This window comes from Sarcophilus harrisii, chromosome 2 (assembly GCF_902635505.1).
Source record: "Sarcophilus harrisii chromosome 2, mSarHar1.11, whole genome shotgun sequence".
In the NCBI taxonomy this organism is placed as follows: domain Eukaryota; kingdom Metazoa; phylum Chordata; class Mammalia; order Dasyuromorphia; family Dasyuridae; genus Sarcophilus; species Sarcophilus harrisii.
The window spans coordinates 430,275,554-430,301,621 of NC_045427.1; the positions used below are offsets into that span (position 1 = coordinate 430,275,554).

The following is a 26,068-nucleotide window of genomic DNA, read 5'->3' on the forward strand; positions in this document are numbered from 1 at the left end:
TTTTTGGTTGTTTTGCCATTTCCCTCTTCAGCTCATTTTACAGATGAGGAAACTGAGGCAAACAGGGTAAACTGATTTGCTCAAGGTTAGCCAGATTTGAACTCATGAAGATGAGTTTTCCCGGTTCCAGCCTCAGGGCTCCACCTTCACCACCAAACAAACACTCATATACAATGGACTTGGGAGGCTAAGGAGAGAGAAAAATGGACCACAGACACCCATGCTCACACAGACTTTTCTGGGTTTTAGCCCAAAATAGGTACATTCAAGAACCCAAAATGAGGGTGGGGGCTTTCAGCTGCAGTGTCCTTCTTACTCAGCACTTCTGCATGGCCAAGAGGCTGCTGAAGCTCTGAATCCCTTTGTTTTTAGGCAGGAACTACACCCCCTCCTCTGCCTCTGGGCATCGGGCTGCCAAGGTCTCCCACCCAGCCCCAAGCCCCTGGGCAGAGGGAGGAGCTGGGACACCTAGGAAAGAGCCCAGAGAAGCCCTGGATTGGGTGCCAGGGAGCCAGGCTGAAAACAATGGCTCACATTCAGCCAGCCAGCCTCCGTCTTTTCACAGTGCTAAGAGCTGTCGACATAAATAAATACATAAAAACAACCTCTCAGCCAAATTGAATCGCCAGCCCAGTTAGAATTTGGGAATAAAGTTGGAGCGCCCCCAGGTGTTCAGAGACAGCCTAGGTTCTGTTTAAAATGACCCGTCTGAAACGGAACCATTGGGGTAGGCAAGATACCTGAATCTCAAGAATTTCCCTTCATCCCCTAGCCAAGGTTCCAGAAAAACTGCCAGTTAACCCTAAAAAAGTAGTGCTCGTTGTCTCCTCTTCCTGCTCTCTGTCAGAGAGCTACCTACCGTAGCACGGTCATTTCCCAGGAGGTTTAGGTTCAGAGATAATAAGGCCACAGATTTAAAAGCTGGAAGAGATGTCAAAGGTCATCTAGTCCAACCCCCTTATCTTGCAGACAAATAAAAAGGCCCAGAGAGTGTCTTTAAGGTAACACAGGCAGTGAATGAGGTCTTAGGGTGGGAAATGAGAAGTGCTTTCAAATAGTGGAAGAGCTGTCATGGGGGAAAAGAACAGACTTTTCTTCTTGATCCCAGGAGTTAAGAATGAAAAGCAATGAATGGGAATTGTACAGATTTAGTAGGTGAAAAGGTAAAGAAGTGGGAAAAATTCCAAAATTGGAATGAGATTCAAGGGAATAATGGGTTTACCATCATTGGAGATCGAAAGGGGTTTGGATGGTCACTTATCTTAAGATTCTCATAGAAGGAATTTCTGTTTAGGTTTGGGCTGAGTGAGAACTGTTTCTGAGGTCCCCTCTCTGGTGGCTCAGCAGATAAAGCTCTGGGTTTAGAGACAGAAGAACTGAGCTCAAATTCAGCCTCAGACGTGTAATCGCTGTGAGATCTGCAATAAGTGACAACTTCTGTATGCCTCAGTTTCCTCAATTATAAAAAGAAGGTAATAGCAGCATCTATATTCTGGGGGATGCTGTGAGGCTCAAATGAGATATTTGTAAAAAAGTGATTAGCACAATACCTGGCAAATAACATGAATAATAATGAAATAATACTATTTAATATGGTATTCTACATATAGATAGATAGATAATAAATGGTATTCCCTTCTTTCCCTTCTAACTCTGGGATTCTATGACTTTCAGAGTGAGGAAACAAATGGATCTCAGGCGTGAGAGATGGAAAGGACCTTACAGATGGCAAGAAGTTGTTCCTAAAAACCAGATCCCATTGCCTATGATCACTAGATCAGTACATGGCTACTGCTGGGTCAATCTATGGAGGGGAGATCATAGATTTATAAAGTTGGAAGGGCCACAAAAAAGCCATATACTCTAACCCCTTCTTTTTATAGATGGAAACTGAAGCCGAGAAAAGTGAGTTAATTTGCCCAAAGTTGTCTGGTGATTAGTGGCAGAGTCAGAATTCAAAATCAAATCCTCTGACCCCAAATTCAGAGCCCCATGAGCAAGCTCAATTTTGAACCTCATCTTTTGCATATAAACTCCCAAATTATCAGTGAAATCTGTCAAGTATTCCTGGCAATGAGACTATACTTAAGGTGTACCAGGGCAAGTACCATGTTTTACAGAATGAACTTTGCCACTGCCTACAGCAGTGAGTACAGTGTACAGCAGACACTACAATATTCACTGAATCAAAGGGAAAATGGGTCACAGCTCCACACTCACCTCCCCAGAGGTCTTGTTCCCCTTGTCTTTGTCCGTGTGAATCTTCCTAAGGAAGTTCTTGATCCGTCTGTCATAGAACTGATGCCGCCAGCTGCTGGACTCATTCAGTTTCCGGACTTGGGCAACCAAGAAGGAGGAGACCTAACACCAAAAAAACCCGGCTGCCGTTCAGTCAGTGTGGGCTCTGGAGAGAGGGAAATGAGGTAGACATGGGGAGAGGGGCGGAATTCTACTTCTACCAGTGACCCCAAGGGCCTCAGGGAACACAGTTACCTGGTAACAAATTAGGAATGTGCCAGAGCCCATCATTCTTTTGGGGAGGAGGGTATCATAAGAACATATACTGAAAGTTGGAAGAGATATGAAAACACTGATCCCATTCTCTTCATCTTATTAATAAGGAGACTGAAAGCTTAACTGCTTTGCACAAAACCATATAGATATTAAACGACAGGGCCAGGATTTAAACCCAGGACCTCTGGCTCCATCCAAATCCATCACACTCTTCTTGCTCAATCATACTTCTTCTTCCATTATGGCACTCAAGCTCCCAGTGAAATGCATCAGGCAGATTCCCAAGCAGCGTGTCTCATGTTCTTAAGGGTGGAATGTATAAAATGATGACACACTTTACTTACCACAGCAGTAATGTGCATAAACAACATTATATTTGAAATGTCCAAGGGCACTCTCTTATTTAAAGGGATTAATTTAAATCACTAATGTACACTGAACAGCTAACACCCAGGTGCCCAGGACTGTGTTCCTATGGTAAAACATTTTGAAAATTTAAAGCATTTTCATACAAGGAATAATACCCCTGAATAGATCCATTTTTAAAAAATCTTCATTAACAAAAGCCCATTCATCATAACCCTCTTTAACTTGAATTTTCTTTATTTAGCTTTATGAATCACAAAACTAATAATAGCTGGCATTTATACAGTATTTTATGATTTGTGAAACCCCTTGTTATCATATTTGATAACATATCAAAAAAGAAAATACAAAGTGGTAGAAACAGATTGTTGTTTTTTTCATTTCATAAATAAATTTCTGGGATCTGTCTGTCACCATTTGGCTGAGGACAGAGCCCTTCTCCATGCCCTCAGCCCCCCGACTTACCGTCCACAGAAGGTCCTGGTAATGAATCATGGCCCGGACGACATCGGCAGCACCCTCGGCCAGCTGCTTCCCCTTTCCCTCTGGGATTCTGTGAGGCTGCCCTTTATGCATGAAAAGATTTGGTGCCATCACCATGGAAACATTCCACAAAGTCATTTTATTGTTCTTCTCTCGGGAAGCGACCTTCCTGAGAAATTCCAGCAGAGCCTGGGGGGGAGGAGGAACAATACAGGGTCAGCAGGGAGGATTTGGACTCAGGATCTGGATTCAAATCCCAACTCTAATACTTACTAGCTCAATAACCTTAAGCTAGCACTTCCCTTCTCTTCTTCCCAGCTTCTACTTCTGTAACATCATGGTGTCAGGTTCTTCAAGTCCTAAGCCCCATGTCTCAGAAAAGGCAATTGGGAAGATTAGGTATTCTAGTTCTAATCCTGAGAGGAACCCAAAGCAGTAGAGGCTGTGGGAATGGAAAGCATCTTCTTTGGGATTATGGAGACCTGGGATTCTAGGATCATTTCTGTCACCAACTTTCTGTGTGATTTTTGGCAAGCTGCTTGGAAACTCTCGGGTCTGTGGATACCCTGCTGTAAAATGGAATGCATCTCTTTTCTCTCCCAATCACTCTTTACTCCTTAGGAATGTTATAGTTTTAGAACTAGAAGGGACCTGGGATGCCATCTTGATAAATATTTAATAGACATTTATTAAATATCTATTATAGGTCAGGCACTGTGCTTAGCCCTAATTTCTCCTCTCATTTACAGAAATTAAAATTCTTAGATATTATAATTATTAGAAAAGTAGTAGAGTCATAATCTGAACCCATGTCATTAAACGTTCATTTTTATTGTATCACACAATAGCATCTCATAAAAGAGGTGAAAAAGAGAATACCTATAACCACACTTATTTCCTTCTAATGAGTGAAGGATAGCTAAAATATTGCAATGATAATTTTGATTTCCATACTCTCAAAGTTCTGTACTTTCACCGATGTGTGATGTCCTTGTTCCCTTTACTAGTACAGAGAGTATCCTCTCTGAATCTTTACATATAGTTTCATGAATTGCTCTAGCCAAAAAAATCATTACCTAATAAGTAATCTTGTTTGTGCTAAAACTTTTTAATATAATCAAAAGAAATCATTTTACATTTCGTAATGTTCTCTCTCTTGTTCTTTCCTTCTTCATAGAACTGGCAGGCAAACTGCCTATGATCTCCCTTTATGGCTAAATTATGTACCCATTTTGACCTTAGCTCCTTTGTAAGGAGTCAGTCTAGACCTAGTTTCTGTCATACTGTATTCTAGTTTCCCCAGCAGTTTTTGTAGTGACTAATCTTGGAACAATGAATCTTTCTGACCCCAGCTAGGCTGGTCCTTGAAGAAGGCTTCCATAGTCTGCTCTAGTCTGTTAGCTCATAATTTTCCAATTAGAAAAGGCCTGTTGGGGTTTGGGCTCCACTGGCTTAGTTTCTATGGACCCAGGATCACCTGAGGCATCTAATTAAAATCCCATTATCCCATGGCATGTATGTGATACCCCCATGAGTGAAAGCCAATAATTCTATTAGCCAATGATGTCTTTGTAAATCCAGGTCAAGGACAAAGTACGACCTTTGGCACATGTGTGCCAACAGGTTGGGGTCAGCTCCAAGGCTGTCTAGAATGATGGAGGGGCAGGAAAGCATTAAATATTTAGAGATGCTCAGGGTAAGGGGGTAGAGAAAATACTGAGTTCCAAAGGGAGAGCAGAGTGAGATCGGAGGCCTTACCTTCAAAGTGTTTCTGTTGGCTTCAGGAAGAATTAAGATGAGCAGATTCAGAGCCTGTAACCGTTGCTTCAGGTCTGGGATATCTGTTTGGGGGGAAAGCAATAGAGATCTCTGTGGTGCAACTGGGGAGGTTCCAACCCATAGCAGGTGGGTGATTTATGAAAGGGAGAAGACAGGGCACTAGACTCGGAATGAGAAAGAATCGTGTTCCAATCTCATCTCAAACCCTTAGTATGTGACACTGAACAAGTCACTCAATCTATCCATGTCTCAGTTTCCTCAACTATAAAACAAAGGGATTGGATTCTATGGTCTCTAATCTCCCAGCTTTGAACCTATTGGTTCTATAAAAGTTCCTAAAGGAAAGGAGTCATTTTAATTTGTCAAGGTATGCTTAGCACATGAAATGCATTTAATAAATGCTTACAGAGGCAGCTAGATGGCACAGCGGGTAGAGCACCGGCCCTGAAGTCAGGAGGGCCTGAGTTCAAATCCAACTTCAGACACTTAATACTTCCTAGCTGTGATATCCTGGGCAAGTCATTTAACCCCAATTATCTCAGCAAAAGTAAATAAACAAACAAATAAAAATAAATGCTTACAGAATCCAGTTAGATTGAATGAACAAGCCCCCAACCAGTTTATATAGAAAGGCATCAGAAATCTAATCTTTTGTATCTTTTTATTTTTTTCCTTAGTACCATATCTTGACACTTAGTACTATGTATCTTCTGAAGGTCTCTTACCCTATTTTGGATTTTTTTAGGAAGAAGTTAGGTAGAGAGAGCTCTGGAGTTGGAGTTCAGAAGACTTGAATTAAAATGTGTCTTCAGATAGTTACTAGCTCTATGACTCTGGGCAAAACACTTAACCTCTTTTTGGCTCAGTTTCCTCATCTGTAAAACAGGAATAATTATAGTACCAAGCTCCCAGGGTTGTTGAGATGATCAAATGAGGTAATGTTTGTAAAATACTTGGTATAGTGCCTGGCACATAACAGATACTTAATAAATTCTCATTGTTGTTGTTGTTGCAAAACTTCAGGGTATTTTTCCCTCTAGAGCTGTCAACACATTTTTTAGCAACAATCTCAACTCCAGGAAGAGCCTGGAATATAAGGAAATGTACTTCTTCCTACTCTCTGTTTCTTAGAATTCTTAATTTCCTTCAAAGTTTAGCTCAAATGCTACAAAAGTGGTTTTTAAATTTTTCACAGCTACTAGTGACTCTCTTCCACCCCCCAAAATTATTTAGTGTTTATTTTACATATATTTTGCTTTTTTTTTTTTTTTTTTTCTTTTTTGGAGGATGGGGCAATTGAGGTTAAGTGACTTGCCCAGAGGCACACAATTAGTAGTGTTAAATATCTGAGGCCTCATTTAAACTCTGATCCTCCGGACTTCAGGGCCTATCCACTGTACTATCTAATTGCCCCTTACTTATACTTTGAATAATGTATAATATGATTTTAAATTTCTATTTTATTTGATTTTGAATTCCAAATTCTCTCCTTTCTGTTCCTTTCTCCCATCACTTAGAAGGCAAGAAAAACAAAATAAATTATAAATATAATAAAATAAATAAATATAAATATAAATACTGGCTATAAAGTCAGTAATGAATAATACACTAAGAGGCAAAGGGGTATAGTAGCTACAATAATGTCTCCAAAATCAGAAAGACTTGGGTTCAAGCCTTACCTCTAACACAGACTATGATATAATTATTTACCTCTTAAGGTTCTCGGAAACTTCCTAAGTCTATAAGTATTTTTTCCTTTAATGTTTAAATTTTTAGCTTCAGATTTAAATTCTCTCTCTCCTCCATCCTTGATCCCATCCCCTGGGAAGGCAAAAAAAAAAAAAAAAAAATACCCCTTCTGTATATAAAGTAAGACTATAAAGTATTAGAGAAGGTTCTAATAGGGAAGGATTTCCTCACCTGAGAGTTCCCACGATTAATAAAATCACATATCCAGACCCTAACCCTTTCTATATTTTATATATATTTTATATGTGTTAGAAGACAAGCTCCTTGAGGGCAGGAATTTTATTTTTGTCCTTGTAACTGCAATATCTAATGTAGTGGACAACACATAATAAGTGTTTTTTAAAAAATGTCCATTGAGTGATTAATTAACAGAAACATGGGTCTTATCAATAAGGCCTGACAAGTTACTTCCCAGGAAAGTAAAAGAAATTTCTATTTGCAAAGAGAGTACTGACCCCCAAAGGAAACTTCCCAGTCTTTTATAGTGTCTTCTAAGCAAAAAGAAACACACCTACATAATCTCAGTACCAGATGAGGAACATTTGGCACTCTGCTCACATACCCCAACAAGCACCCTCCCTGAGATCTAGGATAGACTCTGACACAAAGGACTCTGTTTCTTGTTGCCTCTCCACAAGGAAGACTTAGCAAGCTCCTGCCAGTTGGTTCTTCTTTTACACATTTAAGGTCTCTACAGAATTGAGAATGAGCATCACCAAGGTGGGTGTACAAGCAGTTTGCAACTTCGCGTGGACAAAATTCCCTCTCTCACATCACTAACAAGTGGCAGTCCTGTATCGGGAAACCCCGCTGGAGGCAGCCATTCCGCTTTTAGAAAGGAGTTTATTTACAAACAGGAGGATGCCCTGAGTCTCCACCATTCCCTTCTTCACCCCGACCCGAGAGAGACGACTCACTCTGTACCACAGTGAAGGCAGGCAGGTACTCAGCCGTGAGCAGTGGAGTAGGGAGCTCTCGGATGAACCTCTTCAGCAAGCCCGATGCGTCATTTTGATGGACATCATCCCAATTGAAGAGACCTGCATAGAAGTCTCTCTCCAGCTTCTGCTGCAAAATCTGAAAACAAGAACATGGGGTAGACACCCGGGTTCATGTAGAACCAATGTCTCTCATAACCTTTTTCTTTTGTCTAAATATATAATCATCCCTCTAATTCTGTCCCTCAATCTTCTCTTATCTGGACGATGTAATTGATCTCTCCCCTTTTGGTCTTTTTCGTCTCCTCTTCAACCTTCAAAAAGCAGCCAAAATAACCTAAGGCAAAGGTCACATCCATTCTCTAAGACCTTCAAGGGCTTCCTCGTGTTTCTTGGATAAAATACAAACTCCTCAGGTTAGCCCTTAAGGAACTTCTAAAATTGGCTCCAATTCACCTTCCCAGCCTTATTTTAATTTTACGCTCCTTCCTAATCTCCATGTTACACTGCAGTATAAACTATTCCCAATGCAATACTCCATTTGCACATCCCCAGTGCCTGGAATCCACTGTCTCTTCAACTCTGCCTCTGGGAATCTTTGCCTTCCTTTCTTCAATTATCTCCTCTGTGAAACTTGCCTTGTTTCCTCCCTCCTCTGCCCCCCCCCCCCCCAGTGTAAGTACTTTTCCCTACTTACAATGTTATATTTATTTTATTTGTGTGCAGGTTTTGTTTTCTAACAATCCCCTCCTTTTCCTACCCCCTGAATAGAATATAGACTATAACATTTCCCATAAGGCTCTAGGCTTCAAGGATTAGCTTGAAAAGAATTCCAATTCTGACATCCTGTGATATGTGTCTAAGAACCTACAGGTGAACTTCAGTGAGGTTGTGATGGTACAAACCAGGAGTCCAAACACATTTCTGAGACATAGAAAAGGAGCCAGTCCCTGAGCCACTGAAGGTGGGGAGTCAAATTAGAACATGATGGCATAAGACTTGGTCTGCTCAGTGGGGATGATTCCTATAAATTACATTAGCCAAGTTCTATTTCTAAAAAACAGCTGAAGGTAGAATGAACCTACGAGCCTAACTCCCTATGAAACAAGTACACAGTACAGGGAGTCTCACTGCTTTTTAGTATTCCAACCAGCTACGAAGACCAAGATGAAAAGAGATGAAGGAGTATATCTTCTTTACTCAATCTGACCATGAGAGAAACAATTCCTTCACCCTGGTATACAAGCTTTTCAAGGAATAATGGATCCCAGTTCTCTTCCCCACCATCCCTGGCGTCCCCATCACTTTTGGGTAACTGGGCATTCTGGATTACAACCCTCCAGAAATATGTTTCTCTGTTCCTTTGCTAATTACTTTCATCCTAATGAAATATTTTATTTGAAAATACTTTGTTCTTAATTTTGATTTGCTAGGAAGATGTTGTAACTGAATTTAGATGGCCTGCAGTAGGAACTCAAGCTAATTGCAATACAATTATTATCCTAATTGCCCAGTAGATCCTGAAATCCATGGGAATTACAGGAAAAGAAGTGATAGTTCTAGAGAGCAGTTACTATATATCAGAAACACTAAAAAAAGGGGGTGATGATTCTTTGCGAATAGGGGTTGTAGAAAGATTATATAATGATCAATTCTAACAAACATGGCTCTTTTCAACAGCGAGGTGATTCAGGCCAGTTCCAATGATGTAGTGATGAAGAAGAGACCCATCTGTACTGTGGGGACTGAATATGGATCACAACTTTTTTTGTTGTTTGCTTGCATTTTGTTTTTTCTCTTTCTTTTTCTTTTTGATCTTGCGCAAGATGATAATTGTAGAAATATGTATAGAAATGTGTATAAACACATGTTTAACATATTGGATTACTCACTGCCAAGAGAAATATCCCTTCTCCTTTTCCCCCAAATTCCTGGCCATCTACAATCCAAGGGATTGAAGAATATATGGCTGCTTACATTTTGGATGAAAATATAACCTTTGTGGTTTGACAGAGAACCACTGGGCCTTATCATATCCCCTACCTCTAGGCCCTCCAGAACTCTGACCAGTGTAATCGGACCAAATGAAGTATTTATTATTCCAGAGTCTTGCCCTATGTCCTTTCACATACTGTTAGAATTTTCAGTCCTGTCCCCACACTGGGCCCATAGAATTCTCTTTTTATTGTTTCCCCTAATAGAATGTGAGCTCTTGGAGAACAGGGGCTGTCTTTAGTGCTTAGCAGAATACTTGGTATATGGGAAGTGTTTAAAATAATGATTGTTCTTTCAACTCTAAGAATCAGTGTTTTTGATGGCCAGGAAAATAAGGCGAGTCTTAAGGTGAATTTAAGAAAACTAGATAAAAATTGTTCCAAACATGAGAACCAGGAAGAGGAAATGTGGGTAGAAAAAGAAAGGTGGAGGACAAGATAGTCAAGACAAGTGTTTTAAGAAATCAAATGAAATTAAATAGAACCACCCCAAATGAATGTATCCATGTACTGAATTTGTATTTCACTCATTCAACAAACATTCATGTTTAATTATCCACACCAACTCACAAAATGCATAGGCCAATAAGAGAACATTTCTACTAGCCATATGTTGCTCATTAATAAGAAAAATGCCAGGAACAAAGATCACCATGTGCACATGATTAATATAAAAGCTAGTTTAAAAAAATACTACTAATAAAAGCAAACAAAAAACTCCAATTACCTTAATCCTGGTCTGGGAGCCAGATACTCTCAGAATTCCTTCAGTGTCTAATCCTCTCTTCTCTAAACAGGACAGCAGCTAGGAGAGAGTTGGAACCAATGAATGAAACAACAGATGACAGAAACTTTGAAAACCCACCTAAGAAGATTCCCATTTGGAAGCTAGTTTTTATATATAACCCAGAGTCTGAAAAGTTTGGAACCTCTCAGTGTTTGCAAACAAATGGCCAGAAGCTAACTTGCAGCTACACACATGTGATGTCTGAAGGCAACTTACAGCTTGTAGAATCAATGGGACTTGTGTGTTGGGGACAACTTTCTGATCAGTCTCCAGCAAAGTGCTAAGAGGGACTCCAAAGAGCTGGTTCTCTGTAAAAGGAAGAGACCAAAAAGTATTTAATGTCTTTTTAGTTAATACTGAATTTCCTTCCTTAGTTTCTCCAGAACCAACATGCATTACACCCTCCATTCCAATAGAATTAAAGGATAAATTTTAAAGACAATGACTAAACTCAAAATAAAAATTCTCCTCCATGCCTCCCTGAGACATAGACCCTAAACTTAGTTCTCAAGATGACTATAATGGAACAAGTTCTTGCAGGAATTACTGAGCTGAAAGGGAACTGGACCAGGAACAGACCGAGTATCCACCATACAGGGGACATGGAAGTTTAGAGATGAAAGTGAACTTAAGAGACCATAGAGTCCAACCTCTTTGTTTTTCTGATGAGGTCTGGAAGAGAATGACTTGCTTAAGGTTATACAAGTTAAGTAAATATCTAAGGTGAAATAAGAACTCAAGCCTTCCTGATTCTAAGTCCAATGTCCTGTCTGCTATAATACATTGCACTGGATCTACTGAATTCAAATACACTAATCCCCAAAAATTGGCCAGTGGGCTCTGATTTCTTTGTTCAAAACAACTTATTAAATAAACCATCTTCCAAGACATGGAGAGGCTGCAATCTGTGTAAGTAGGAGCACTCACTGATGGGATCGACCATAGGTTCTTGAAATAACAAAAACTGAGTCTTAGCTTTCTTTGTGTCTATCAAGCAAGCAAATCAGCACAAGGCAAGGATGACTGAGATGAAGCCCTAAGGACGCAAGAAAAACATGTATATGCCACAGAACAGATACACACACACACAAACCTGTAAATGGAGGTAGGGGAGACTTGGGGATTAGGGAAAGTTGGTCTCTGTTACTGGCCATGAGGCACTAGAAGCAGTTAGATGCTGGAATCTGGCTCTAACTGGGTCTGGAGCAAGAAAGACCCGAATTCAAGCCCAGCCTCAGATAATTACTAGCTGTGTGCTCCTGAGCAAATCACTTGACTGTCTGCCTCAGTTTTTTCATCTGTAAAATGCAGATCATAATAGCATTTACCATCCAGGGTTGTTGCAAGAATCAAATGAGAGAATATTTATAAAGTGCCTATATGCTTGGCACATAGTAGGTGCTTAATAAATATTTGTCTAGGCACAGTGAATAGAGTTCTGGACCTGAAGTCAAATTCAACCTCAGACACTTAAAATTTAATAAAAAGACAAGATAGATTAGATAGATGGCTCACCTGTTGACTTCCATTTTCCTGCCTTGCTCCTCCTCAAGTCCAGTCCCAAAATGTCACAGAGGGCTGTTAATTCAATCAAGGCCAATGTAGGGATCTTCTTCATGTCTTGTTGGGATAAGTCTCCTATTCTTGTCACTCCAAGTCTTCCCTTTGGAATTCTAAACTTCTAGAGAAACAAAAAAAAAATTCCCAATGTTCAAAACCTTTAGTAGGGACTAAGGTATCTAGAATTACAAATAATCCCTGGAAATTTAGTCATTTTCAGGTAAAACATGAATGTCCCTTGGAAAAAATCAATGTCCAGATTCTAGTCCTGGATCTGATATCAACATCCTATGTAGCCTTAGACCAACAATGTCTTCTTCTCTGGGCCTCATTTAAGTCATTTGTATAATGAGAGGGTTGGTCTATAACATAGAAGGAGTCTTAGAAATGATCTAGCTCTTATATAACCTCTAAGGTTCCTTTTGACTCTGATAGTCTATGCATCTGTAACAAAAAGAAGTTCACTTTTGAAACACTCTCCCTAACTACAAAAGAACCTCTGCCTCTCTTACTCTCACACTTGGTGAACCTGATCTTTTTTCTCTTGAAAAACTCCAATTCTTCTAGGCATCCCTAGTTTTTAAGTATATTAGTCTACTTCTAGTTCACTTACCACCCTAAATAGCTTATAATCTATGGCCAAATACTTCAATAATTCTCCTGCTAAAGTCCTAGACTCTTTTACCATTCCTGTGCCCACTGACAAACCATCTTTACTAACACTCCATCTAGGATCCCAAATGGGTGATCTTTGACAGAAAAAAATCACAAAACTGACTGAAAGTCACAAAATTGATTGAAGGCCTCACTGAAATTAAATGACAGAAATTTATAGTAGTGCCAAAGTTCCTTCATTTTTTTTTTCTATTCATCTTGGATATTCCTAAGCAAGCATTTAGTTCAACACATAAATGAAAGGAATCGCCACTACAACATACCTACCAAATTGGTCATGCAGAAAAACCTCCAAAGAGGGAAAACTCACACTTTCTTGGGGCAGGTATTTAACAAAGCTACAATTTATTTCTAGGAAATTATTCCTAACATTAAACCTAAATTTGCCACTTAGTAATTTCCATCCATTGCTTGTCTTCCTCCATATTTAAAAATTCAATTGAATTTATTTTCCATTCCAATTTCTCTTCCCAACCCACTGAGAAGACAAAAAATCAATTATAAATATGTATAGTCAAGCAAAATAAATTCCCATGTTAGTCATACTTCCCCCACACCAAAAAAAAAAAAAAAAAAAAAAAAAAGAGCAGGAAGAAAAGAGAGAGATGGAAGATGAATATTCTTTAATCTGTACACCTTTCAGTATACAATAGATTTTGTGTATGATCCCAGTCACCAATAAACCTTGTTTTACAATGCTGTGCATATACCTTATCTCATATAAGAAATTGGAAGTTTCTTGAAGTCAGGGACAATGTACTATCATCTACATAGCCTTCATAGGGCCTTACTCATTGTAGATATCCAGGAAATGTTTATGAAATTGAATCTAAGAGCATACCCTCAATGATGCCTCAGAATCCAAATGCCCCCAAAAGTTAATGCAAACAATCATCCAAGTGTGTTCTCAATCCCTTACCGGCAGTGAGCCCTTGCCCTTTATCCACTTGCTTTCTGGGGGTAGTGTTCTTTTTTGCAGAAGAGCTGCTTGCTCCGAATATGCAGAATCAGTGCTGAATATTTCCTCCTTCCCAGAACTGGGAACTGGGCAAGGATATTCCACACATCCTGGATAATCTGCCACTACCAAAACGGGGAGAAACACAGTTCTTCAATAGAAGCCACAGGACAGATGTCCTGCAGATATTGGGGACTGCAGTTCTGAGGGAGAAAGCTACTCAGGAATTTATCTACGACAGATATATTTCTCCCTCCCTGGACCTCAGACCCATAAGCCAAACTCTTAATTCTCGCATTCAAAGGAATCTTGCCTACAGAGTAACTAACTATGGGGACTCCATCCAAGTTTTTTCCACTTCTATTTTCTTATCCTTCCAATCTGTCCTTCATACTCAGAATATTTTTTCCTTATGCATAGATCTAGCGATATCAGTGATCTGCTAAAGAATTTTCGTTGTTTTCCTATTGCTTCCAGAGTGAAGTTCATTCTTCTTTGACTAACATTTAAGGTTTCTTCAATTTGGTGCCATCTCTCCCTTTTGGGCCTTACCTTACATATATTCTATAAACCTGGTTATCTTTAAAGTTGCAGAATAATCACTGTACTCTCCCTCTTTCTTGTCTTTGCTCAGTTTATTCCCAATCTTTTGTGTGACCTTCTATCCCTCTACCCATTCTCAATCTCTTTGCCTGCTGAATTCCATCCAATTCTTTTCTAATTCGAATTCCACCTCTTTGACCAAATCCTCCAAGACACCACTGGTTGGCAATAGCCTTTCCCCCTTAGATTATCTAAGGCATTCAACATGTAATATTGCAGATTATGAGTAGTTGTGTAAATAGCATATTCCTAGACTAAATTCATGAAGACAAGGACCAAGATTTTTGTATTTGATTTAATTAATTTAAACTGTCTCTTTCCCAGCACCTAATCCAGGGCTCTGATCATAGTGTACACTTAATAAACATTTGTTGAATTGTATCTGGAAGTCTTATAATCGTAATGTGCCTTTTTTCCCTCTATGATATAAGGTTCTAGATACCAGAGCCAGGACTCCCAGCACCTATGATGGGCATTTCTCAAATTCTCTGATACACAGAAAACATTTTTTCTGGGTTATGTTAATACCAGGACACACCACTCTATGCAGATGAAAGAGTCACCACCATTAGGCTCCATCCCCAGATTTGCCTAGAAATTTGGTCCCCATCCCACTGATCCTGCTTAAGTTCATTTCTACATCGGTACTAGAGCCTAGAAGTCTACGAGGCTGGTTTTCAAACTCAATGACAGTTTCACAAAAAACATTAAGAACCTGGGAACCAAGAAGAAGGAATGAGCAGGATATAGGAAGAAGGAGGAAGGGTTTCTTTTTAAAGTTTTAAAAAGTGAGGACTTTCATAGCAAAAAGCTATTTTGACCAATAAACCTCTTCCAGAGGCTGATGTTGGTCCAAAGACCAATAGCTACAAAATACTTAATATCTTTGAAGAGGAACTTGGATATATTTTGAGATTCCCAAAAAACAAAAGGACTTCTTACCCGGTGGGGATTCTGCAGGTCTAGAGTTGAGCTGTGTCCATTTCTCTTCAGCATCTACTCTCTCTGCTAATACCTCCTGAATAAAAATGTTGCAAATTATATCAATCAGTAAGTATTCACTCAGTACCTACTGTGTACCAGGGATACAATGACAAAAATAAAGTCTCTTTCTTCAAGAAGCTTAATGTAAGATAAAAAGCTATACAAAATAGCTATCTACCACAGATACAAAGTAAATGCAAGGTAATTTTGAGGGGAGGAATAGTAATAGCCAGGAGGAATCAGGCTAGGCATCATACAGGAAAAGCATGAAATAATTTTTAATTGTAAATTCTAAAAGGTAGAAGAGGAAAGAGTGAGTAAATTCCAGGCAGGGGGCATCGGGGAGAGGAAAAAGACCGTCTATGTAGAGGGAGAGGGATGAGTGGTGCAATGATATATATGCAGCTAGCAGTTAAGGTTTACAAAGTGACTTCTGTGTCATCTTATTTCATTTTCACTATAACTCTAGGAAGGAGGTGCTATTATTGTCCTCATTTTGCAGGGAAGGAAACTGAGACCAAGAAGGTCAATTTGGCTGGATTGTAGGATATGTGAAAAGAAGGATAGTTAATCCCTTCCACATCTCAAGAGTTAGGGGTATAACATTCCCCCGATTTGGAAAATCCACAAAAAATATTTTGGTTCTTCCTTCATATTATAGAAGATGTTTGAATTATTATGGTATTAAAAGATAAAATATGCCGATATGATACAATACTACATATGTATATATATGTATATACGTACATTTTTGAGTTTCTAAACTTTTTCCTGTGTCATCTGCAGTTTCCACAAAATCCTAACACTCTCCCATTTAATTTTTTATGCCATCCCATGATAAATCAAAAACTTGATGGGGAAAGTCACGATGTGGAAGGGATAACTGTAATGTAATGTAAGCCTGAAAGAAAGCCGAAATCAGGTTGTAAAGGGCTGCCGCTCACTTTTCTGGTCTCCTTTCTCCTTCCCTACCCCCTGATAGGCAGGGATGTTTTAGGTGCCATTGTTTGGGAGACAAAGACCTTTCTCTGGCTCAAGGATGTAGTCTTGGAGGGGGAGGACTTGGTTTTATAAATGCTGGCTCTGCTATGTTCTACTTCTATGACCATAGATAAGTCACTTTTCCCTCTCTGAGAAGCTCAATTTCCTCATCTACAAATGGGGATAATATCATACAGCCAAACTCAGGGTCACTGTACAGAAAACACTTTATAATGCTTTAGGTATTCTAAAATGTGAGTTACTCTGACGGATATGGCTTTTTTCAACAATGAGGTGATTCAGGCCAATTCCAATACTGGATGGAGACAGCCATCTGCATCCAGAGAGAGGGCTGTGGAAATTGAACATGGATTGCAACATAGTATTTTCACCTTTTTTATTGTTTGCTTGTTTTTTTTTCTCTTATTGATTTTTCTTGTGCAGCATAATAATTTTAGAATAGAATTTCAGAAGAATTTCACATGTTTAAATCATGTTGGCTTGCTTGCCATCTAGGGAAGGGGAATCAAAAGAAGGGAAGAAGAAAAGTTTGGAATACAAGATTTTGCAAGGGTGAATATTAAAAACTATCTTTGCAAGTATTTTAAAAATAAAAAGCTATTATTAAAAATAAAATAAAATGTGAGTTACTATTATTTTTATTCTCTAAAGTGGTAATGTGATGGAAGCAGGGACTTCTGAATGATAATTTATTGATTAGATCCAGCAAAGATGCTAGATGTCTATCATGGATTCAGTTAACACCAGCATGGTACAATGAAAAGAATGATAAAGTTGACTAAGAGGATGTAGATTTGAATCCCAGCTCTGCTACTTACCACCTATGTGACCATGGATGGGCAAGTCACTTAAATTTCTGGACCTCAGTATCCTTTCTCTGTAAAATGAAGGGGCTGATGGAATATTATTGTATTATAAGAAATGATAAACAAGCTGATTTTAGAGAGGCTTGGTAAGATTTGCACGAACTGATGCCGAGAGAAACAAGCAAAACCAGGAATACATTGTATATAATAACAGCAAAAATGTCCCATGATCAACTATGAAAGACTTGGTTCTTCTCAGTGGTTCAGTGACCCAAAGTAATCCCAACAGATTTTAGACAGCAAATGCCATCTACATCCAGAAAAAGAACTATGGAGATTGAATGTAATGCTATGTTCACTTCTTTTTTCTAGGTTTTTTCTCCCATGATTTCCCCCTTTTATACTGATTTTTCTCTCCCAACATGTTTCATAAAGCAATATGTATTAAAAATGAATAAAAAGAAATTTTTAAAAAAGGAAGAAAATTTTAAAAATCCAAAAAGAAAAAAAAGAGGAGTTAGATTCCATGGGCTCTAAAATCAGATCTTTAAATCTATGATCCTAAAATTATTGTGTTAAATAAACTCCTAGAGATCAGAAGCAAGGATTTTAACCTTTGTCATAAAATAAGAGACTGAGAGCAAGAAAGGGTCACAGAGATCATTTAGTCCAACCCCCTAATTTTACAGAGGGGGAAACTGAGACCCAGAGTATTAAGTGACTTGTCTAATGTAGTTTTTGTTGTTTGATCATTTCAGTCATAGCTGACTCTTCATGAGCCCATCTGCCAAGGTTTTCTTGGCAAAGTTGCCACTTGGCAAAGTGACTTGACATTTCCCTTCCCCAGCTCATTTTTACAAATGAGAAAAGTAAGGTAAACAGAGTTAAGTGATTTACCCAGGACTACACAGATAATAAGTGTTTGAGGTTAGATTTGAACTCAGAAGATAAGTCTTTCTGATTCCAAGCCAAGTGCCTTTTGCACCATGCTATTTAGCTGCCCATGTCCAAGATAGTTTAAGGACAAGTTTTGTATCAAAATCCTCCAATTTCATATGCAACCACCTTTTCCATGATACCTAGAAACTAGGTGTCCAAGAAACTAGGATAATGTACTGGTAAGGACCTGATGGCTCCTTCTCTTATCCAAGCAAATACATTATCTGTTCAGTTGCAAATCTGACCTTCTTTTGTGTGTATGAGCTTAATGGTCACCAGAGTATCAATGTTTATTTTTGTTTGTGGCAAAAATTGTTTGAGAGAAAATTGCTATAATCAGGAGAAGCACTGGAAGGGAGACAAGAGGGGAAAAGAGAGGACCAAACATAAAAAAAAGATAAGGTTTAACTGACCCCAGAATCAAAGGTCCCAAATATGTCTCTGACGTCCCTCACTGGTGGCTTGTTTTTCCTACGAATTGAGCGTGTGTATGTGTCTAGTCTCCGTTGCACAGCAGCCGCCTGGGTCTTTGTGAGTGTGGATAAGAGTGCTCTGTTATCAGTGTCCGGCGTAGGAGCTCCAATGAGGTCAGCCAAGCCCGTATCCTGAAGCCATTGGGCTTCTGCCTCACCCTCTGTCAACAGATGCAAAGCATTGCATATAGTAAACGCATTACCATGATTCCAGAAGCAAGGCGGGCAGCAAAGAGGGGCATATTCACCCAGATAATACCAGACACACAGATGTTTATAATAACAAGTTCCTTGTCAACCAAGATATTTATTTGGGCTCACATTAAATAGCCAAGGATGGCAAAGATGTTAGGTAGATGGGATACTTACGATTTAAGAGGCTCCCAGGTTAGATGATCTTTGAAGTCCCACCCAAACATTCATTTTATAATTTTCAAAGATAAATATTCACATTCACAGATATAATCACTAAAACACAACTGCCATGGGTAAAACTTGGTTTGAAATATATGAATTCTAGCTGAATGTTTTCATCTAAGGATTAAATACAATGAATTTTTAATATTAACCCTGAATATCTATAGCACAGCAGTTCAATGCCTGAGGTTCTTTCCATGTAGAATGAGGGAGCCGGATTAGCCTTTCAGAAATATTTAAGACTCAGCAAATGTTTTACTTATGAAGTAGGTTCAAAGCATAATTAATGGGAATTATGCTTTCTATCAAGTATGATGTATCACAGCTACCAGAGTAATAAAGGACCGTAAGAAGTCACTGGCCCCTGACTAAAGGCTAATGAATGTCTAAACAATCCAGGGTGTATGATGCCTTTTCTTTTCCTTCAAGGACAGAGGTGTCACAACCACCCTTAGTCACTCCAAAGATTTTATCCTCATGCTGACCAATAAGTTTTCCTTTATGTCTTGATCACCATCTCTCCTTACATTCTAGCTTAAACCCATTTATATTTCATTCAATATTTTCTAAAAGCAGAAGTGTCATATCAAGCAAACTACCAAGTTAAGCAAAATAACAAAATTAATAGAGGTAACTCAGAGAATGTCAACTTAATAGAACAAGCAACCCAGTTCTCAAATTATATTATAAAGCACTAAAATTATTTTATACTAATTAAAAAACCAAAGAGTAATCCAATGCAACTGAGTAGATAAACAAGTCTGAGAATCAAACAAACAGGGGCAGTGTTTGATAGATCCAAAAACAAATTGCTGTAGGAAGAAGTCCTTATTTTAAAGTTCTGGGAAAATTGGAAAGCAGTTAGGCACAAAATATGTTTAAATCAGCATCTTCTCCAGTTGGAACTTATTGTGGTAACAGGCACAAGTGATCTAAATACTAATGTTATGTTATGAGAAGAATCACAATCAGAAATGGAAAGAGATTATAAAAGAGAAAACACAATTTGTACAAACAAAATCAATGCAGCTAAATTAAGAAAAATGATAAAAGTTTTACTTATAAATTATATAGGAAATTGACATAAACTAATAAAGCTTAAAGTTGTATTTTAAAACAAGTTTAGCAATCAAAGAACATGAAGTTTTCCAAAGGCAAAATATATTCTTATCAATAAACAAGAAAAAATGCTCCAACTCACTAAAAGAATTGCAAATCAAAATAACTATGCAAGTAGTTATTAAGTTGTTTATATCCTGTGATTCACAGGAATTACTACTAGATATTTCACCTCACAAAAGTCTATAAAAGGGGAAAAAAATTCTATATATGTGTGCACACATACATACATGTGTATATACGTGTGTGTGTTAATATTCATAGCAACACTTTTGTATAGCACCAAAAGCAAATAACTATTCACTAGATACAGGCTAAACAAATCATTCTAAATGAATGTAATAGAGTATTACTTTGTTCTAAGGAGCAGCAATTATGAAGAATTCAAAGAAACATGAGAAGGTTTGTATGAACTGATGCAATACAAAGAAAAGAACTAGAAGACTAATAATTAAAATAATACAAAATATGACAACACATAAAAATTGCTCAAAATAAATAAATGCAAAAATCTACATTGGTTCCAGATGACAGAAACTGTCACATACCCCCTCTTTTTCTAAATAGAAAAGTGGTAAACTATGGGTACAGAACGCTTCATATTCAAACAAATATGATAATTAGAAAGTTTTGCTTAACTGTTTTCTATTGCTGTCAATAAAGTGAGAGAAATACCAGGGGGAAAGAATTATTAGAAATGATTATATTATTTAAAAATAAAATTGCTAAAATATTTTTAAAAGGAGATTCACTAGAATCTCAAAACATATTATGGTAGTAAAATAATAAAAATGGTCACGTTCTCATAAAAAATGACAGAATAAACTAACATTCTCTTCAAAGGAGCCAGTGCAGAACCAACCCAAGAAGCACTACCTAGAGCCTTGGCATAATGGAACTTTGCTCCAAGGGTAATACCCCTGTCTCTTTGAGAGGGGACAGGGAGATATGTGTATGTAGTAAGTTTGAAGGTCACAGTACCATAACCTATAGAACCAGAAAGGATTTTAGGATCATCTTGTCCAACTGCCACATTGCATATATGAAGGAACTGCAGTTTGGAGGGGGAAAGGATTTGCTAAAGGTCACACAGTAAATATCAGTTGGAATTTGATTCCAGGTTCTTTGTAGTATATGTAGAGGAGGCAACATGAAAGAACGAAAAGAGTACTGAATTTAGAGTCAGATATTTGTAAGGTAAACTGAATTCCCCTGCTCTTGTTTCAGTTTATTTACTTACCTTCCTGCTCTACTCCAATATTTCAGGTTCTCATCTGATCTTTCACTTGTCAACCCTTGATCATTTGAAAGAAACAGACATTATAGAACAACCCTAATGAGTGTGTGTCAAGGGAAAATTGCCAGGCATTCAAAGGTCCCAGGTACCATAAATAGAAACTGAAGCTATTTTATTAAGTTTCCAACCAGAGTCTCTACCAGCATTCTCTGATGAGTCACACGGGCACAGAGGACTCATTTTTAAGATCATCTTAGTCAAGTTAAACTCTGATAGGTCATGCTAAATTGGAAAGACTGAGTATAGACCTGGTCAAGGAAGAAGTTCATCACCAGAAAGTTGGCCACTAAGGTGGGGGATATCTCAGTTACAGTAATTCATCAAATCAATAACTAATGGTTAGTGGTAGGAACTTTACTTCTCAGTGATAGGACATACTCACATTAATTGAATCATGGGTTCTTGAAGTATCTGTCCTTAATGATAAGTGGTCCCAAATAAGAATTTTTATCTGAAGTCATATTTCTTCCCAAAATAAAGTCAGATTAGAAGGGAGGGAAAGAAGAAAAGGAAATTAACAGAAAGAAGGAAGAAAGGAAGTAAGGGAAAGACAGGAAAGAAGGGGAAAAAAGGAAAGAAGGAAGGAAAAGAAAGAGAGAAAAAGAGAAAGAAAAAGAAAGGAAGAAAGGAAATAAATGAATAAAAGTGAAGAAAGGAAAGAAGACAGAGGGAGAGACAGAAGGAAGGAGAGAAAGGAAGAAACTTAACAGTAAACAAATATTTATAAGCACTATATGCTGGGTACTGCGCTGAGTCCTGGGGAATACAAGTACAATCAGGAAAAAAAAAAATCCCATTTCTTAAGGCCAGTTCTAAAAGGGGAAAATAACAAAAAGGTGGGGGGAAGGGAGGGAAGAATTCAATAGGGGTAGGTTCTGATTATAAGATCAAGCTAAGGGATCTCCAACTGAGCCCATCAAGTTCCAGAACTCTGGAAATCACTGCTCATGTTCTTTGGACAGCTATCTTCTTTTGCAAAATAGTCACAAATCCTCAAAATAAAACTAGATTTGGCCTGCATGTTTTGTACACAATTTAATTAGAGATTGTGCAGCCTGTAATGAAGCTTAACCTAGAAAAATCATCCTTGTTCTCAGAAAATTAGCTTTCCCCAGTTGATGTCAGAGACTCCCTTGTAATGACCCACTTTTCTCACAAAGGGTTTGAGCTAAATAATAATAATAAGCTAAAGGGCTGGGTTTGAGTTCAGAGAAAGCACAGTGGTTTCCGGCTGCCATATCCATTTATAAATTGCAAAGCATTATGTTAATGTTTATTATCATTATCATTTTCTATCCAAAGCTTCATCTATTCAACTGCAAAACTCGTTTCAGCCTGAAATGTTCAATTTCTTCTCAATAAAACAGTATAAAAACTAAGATTCATTGTCATAATGTAAAAAAAGAGCTAAATGGAAAACTAAAATGGGAAAACTATTCCATATATTTGGTCCTTTAGAGAAAGCAGTTGTTCTATGATAGAGGTCACACCCATCTGAGCTCAATTATCTAACAGGTCATTTGTCCCTTCATGGACTCCCTATGTTGTGGGTAAAATTTCCTCCTCCCCACACACTTTGGAGTCATTTTAAAACCTGGCAAAACATGAAAGTGTAAATTGGAGCCTGTGGGGTTTCTCCAGAAACTCCCCAGCATTTTGAGCTATACTGGTCACTAGAAAACAAAGAATGAAGAAATACTGACATGCCCACTAGTGCCCTCCAAAACTCTCCCAAAACAGCTCTACTACAAAATTACTGACATTACCTGGCAAATGCAAATTGCTTTGTCTTCTGGTCTTCTAGTTTTACCCAGGAACTAAATGATCTGAAAACAGTCTAATGTGACAAAAAGAAATCTGGATGTGGAATTAAAGACTTTGTCTTCCAAGTCTGGTTCTGTCATTTACTATCTGTATGACTTGAAACAAATCACAATTTCTCTAGGCCTCATTTTCTTATCTGTAAAAAAATAAAGGAGTGTAACTAGATGGCCTTTCAGGTTCCTTTCAGCTTAAACATCCTAATTCTATGATCCAAAAGATTGAACTGAAAGTATTATCTTTAATGAGCAAAAATTTTAAAAAAATTTTTTTAGTTAAAGCTTTTTATTTTCAAAACATATGCGGGGATAATTTTCCAACCATGATCCTTGCAAAACCTCCCCCCACCTCCTCTCCTAGATGGCAAGTAATCTAATATATGTTAAACATGGTAAAATATATATTAAATCTAATATATGCATACATAATTATGCAATTATCTAACCAGCAAGCATTTGTAAAACTCCTACAATGTACTCTGGAGTACTAGGTGCTGGGAATACAAAGACGAAAATTTTTTCAAAGTCCCCGTCCTCAAAGAGCCCACATTCTGGTTGGGAAAAACAATGAGAACACAAATAAGAAAATTCAAATTACATACAAAAAAAAAACCTAAAAACTAAAAACTGAATAGAGGCAAGTACTAATAGGCAAGGGGAATCGGGAACATAGAAAGTAGCATGTGAGATGAGCTTTGAAAAAAGCTAGGGATTCTAAGAGGCTGGAATACAGAAGAAAACATCAAATAAGAGCATTTGACTGAAACAAAGTATTATGAAGGAGAGTCATATGTAATAACTCTGGAAAGAAACTGGAGAGGAAGGAGTTAGAACCAGATTTTAGAAGGCTTTATAATGGGGAAAACTCCTTATCTGTTTTGTCTGGAGCCCTTCCTATGGAATTGAGTCTGCATCTTTGTCCTTTCTAATGGCCTCATCACCAGACTGTTTCTGATAAGTACATTTGTCCTGCTGTTTGCTAAAGCACAAATGTAAACAGAAACTTGTGGTTGGTCTCTTGGTCCCTGCGATAAGGAAGTTAGTGGGGGAGAGAGAGAGCGAGCCAAACCCAACAGAACTGGCCACTGAGCAGAAAAGGCTGCCTACTCAATAGGCTTTAAAAGGAGAGAATTTTATTGATCATTCTTTCCTCCCATTTATCAAATATTTTAGGACTCTTCAAACCCTCAGATTTCCAACAAGGGCGGTGGGAAAGGCTTCCATAACTCCTTAAAGTTATGGAAGCTCGACAGTACAGAGAACACCTGATGGGGTCTAGATAAACCAGAGAATGGAGCTCAAATGCTCTGGCTATCTCTTCTTTGTGTTTTTTCCCTGACCACAGGTGATCAAACAGCAATCCTGAGATGGGTGGATCCAGCCTTGATAACAACTTTGTGAGTTCAATAGGTCAGAAGTTAGCACATTCAAGAGTATGATGGAAATATAGCTTATTGCTACATGCTTTAATCATCAACATACACTTATATATCCATCGTATTTTAAACATTTCTTCTTTAGTGGAAGGAAGAAAAAGTTGTCATATCTTTTCTTCTTTGTGCCTATGCATGTGTAAATGACCCATTCCTAAACTTTTGGAGAATTTTTCCTAGGACTCCAGGAAGGGGTATAATGAGTCAAAAAGGGTAAGAAAGGATTTCTTTTTCTTTCTTTGGAGTTAATCTCCTTCAGGACTGAATGACTAATAAGTCAAGAGGATTCCCCCACCCTCCAAAAAACGATGAATTGTATAGCTTTATATGCTAGATGAAGGCCATTTTAGCCTAAAGACCATAGGGAGCCACTGAATCTTTTTAAGTGAAATAAATTGATTCTGCGTTTTTTAAAATTGATCCTAATTACAATTAATTGATTTTTGTTCAGTAACTGACCAAGTCATGATTCCTTGTCTCTGAACTTAATTCAGAAATTTAGCTGGCCTCTAATGAGTTAGGTTTCCAGTTCTTCTGTTAATCATGCTTTTGTACTTGTGTCAAGGAACTGTGTTAACCTCAAAAAATACAAGTGGACACTAAGGAGACTGGTCTCTAGTATCTTTACAAAACCAAGCTATTCCTCACGGACATTTGGTTTGTTACACAAAGAAATCTGGTTTGCTATCTCTGTTCTTGCAAATGCAACTGGATTCAAACAATGAATATTTCTTAGTCACAGGAGGAAAAGAGGGGGGTTGTTGTTAGTCCCCCTTCCTAATTTCCATGCAATCATATTTTCTTCCATCTATAATGCTAACCTTTGTATTTTCTATATTTCCTAAAACTATAAGAGAACTATCCCCTTCATTTGTGATTTTAGCTTTTTGGGGAAGCTGAGGTCCTATTTATTACTAAATTCATGTTTTATTAATAAACTGATTGTGCTCCTCAGTCTACCTTAATTTTACCTGTTACAATGAGCAAGGGAATAGATTATGTCCTAATGTTCCTGAAAGTCCCAGATAAAGGAAACTTGAAAGAATAGAGCTCCTCTTATGTTCTATTCTGCAAAGGTTGCCTCTAAATCTAAAACTACCAAAAGTATAGACACATTTGTGCAGACACAAATTTAGTGGGAAAGTGGAGGACATAAACAATCTCAAGGGTAGGAGGAAAAAAGAGCTGAAAGCCGAGTCCCACTGATCACAGAAGTACACATTACCATTTCAACATGCTGATCTCTGCTTATTACAACTAATAAGATCTGGAAGGGAATGTTTCTTCCAGTTTGGGTTGGGGGGGGATGAGATGGAAAGTGGGGTGGATAAAGGTAAGACAAAAGGCAAAAGGGAATTCACTTCTTTGAGTT

General features: G+C 38.1%; 1 protein-coding gene across 4 annotated transcripts in view; it reads right to left on the reverse strand.

Moving 5' to 3' along the window:
* ARHGAP40 (Rho GTPase activating protein 40) overlaps window positions 1-26,068 on the reverse strand; it is a 117,794-nt gene that overhangs the window by 13,030 nt on the left and 78,696 nt on the right. For all 4 annotated transcript variants that reach the window (XM_031954025.1, XM_003757001.4, XM_023507318.2 and 1 more), the window contains exons 3-12: window positions 18,551-18,771; window positions 15,349-15,424; window positions 13,765-13,928; window positions 12,126-12,291; window positions 10,827-10,918; window positions 10,551-10,628; window positions 7,809-7,968; window positions 5,122-5,204; window positions 3,346-3,552; window positions 2,221-2,361 (exon numbers count right to left, since the gene is read on the reverse strand). In XM_031954025.1, the coding sequence (XP_031809885.1) occupies window positions 2,221-2,361; window positions 3,346-3,552; window positions 5,122-5,204; window positions 7,809-7,968; window positions 10,551-10,628; window positions 10,827-10,918; window positions 12,126-12,291; window positions 13,765-13,928; window positions 15,349-15,424; window positions 18,551-18,771 (1,388 nt within the window). The remainder of the gene's footprint in view (window positions 1-2,220; window positions 2,362-3,345; window positions 3,553-5,121; window positions 5,205-7,808; window positions 7,969-10,550; window positions 10,629-10,826; window positions 10,919-12,125; window positions 12,292-13,764; window positions 13,929-15,348; window positions 15,425-18,550; window positions 18,772-26,068) is intronic.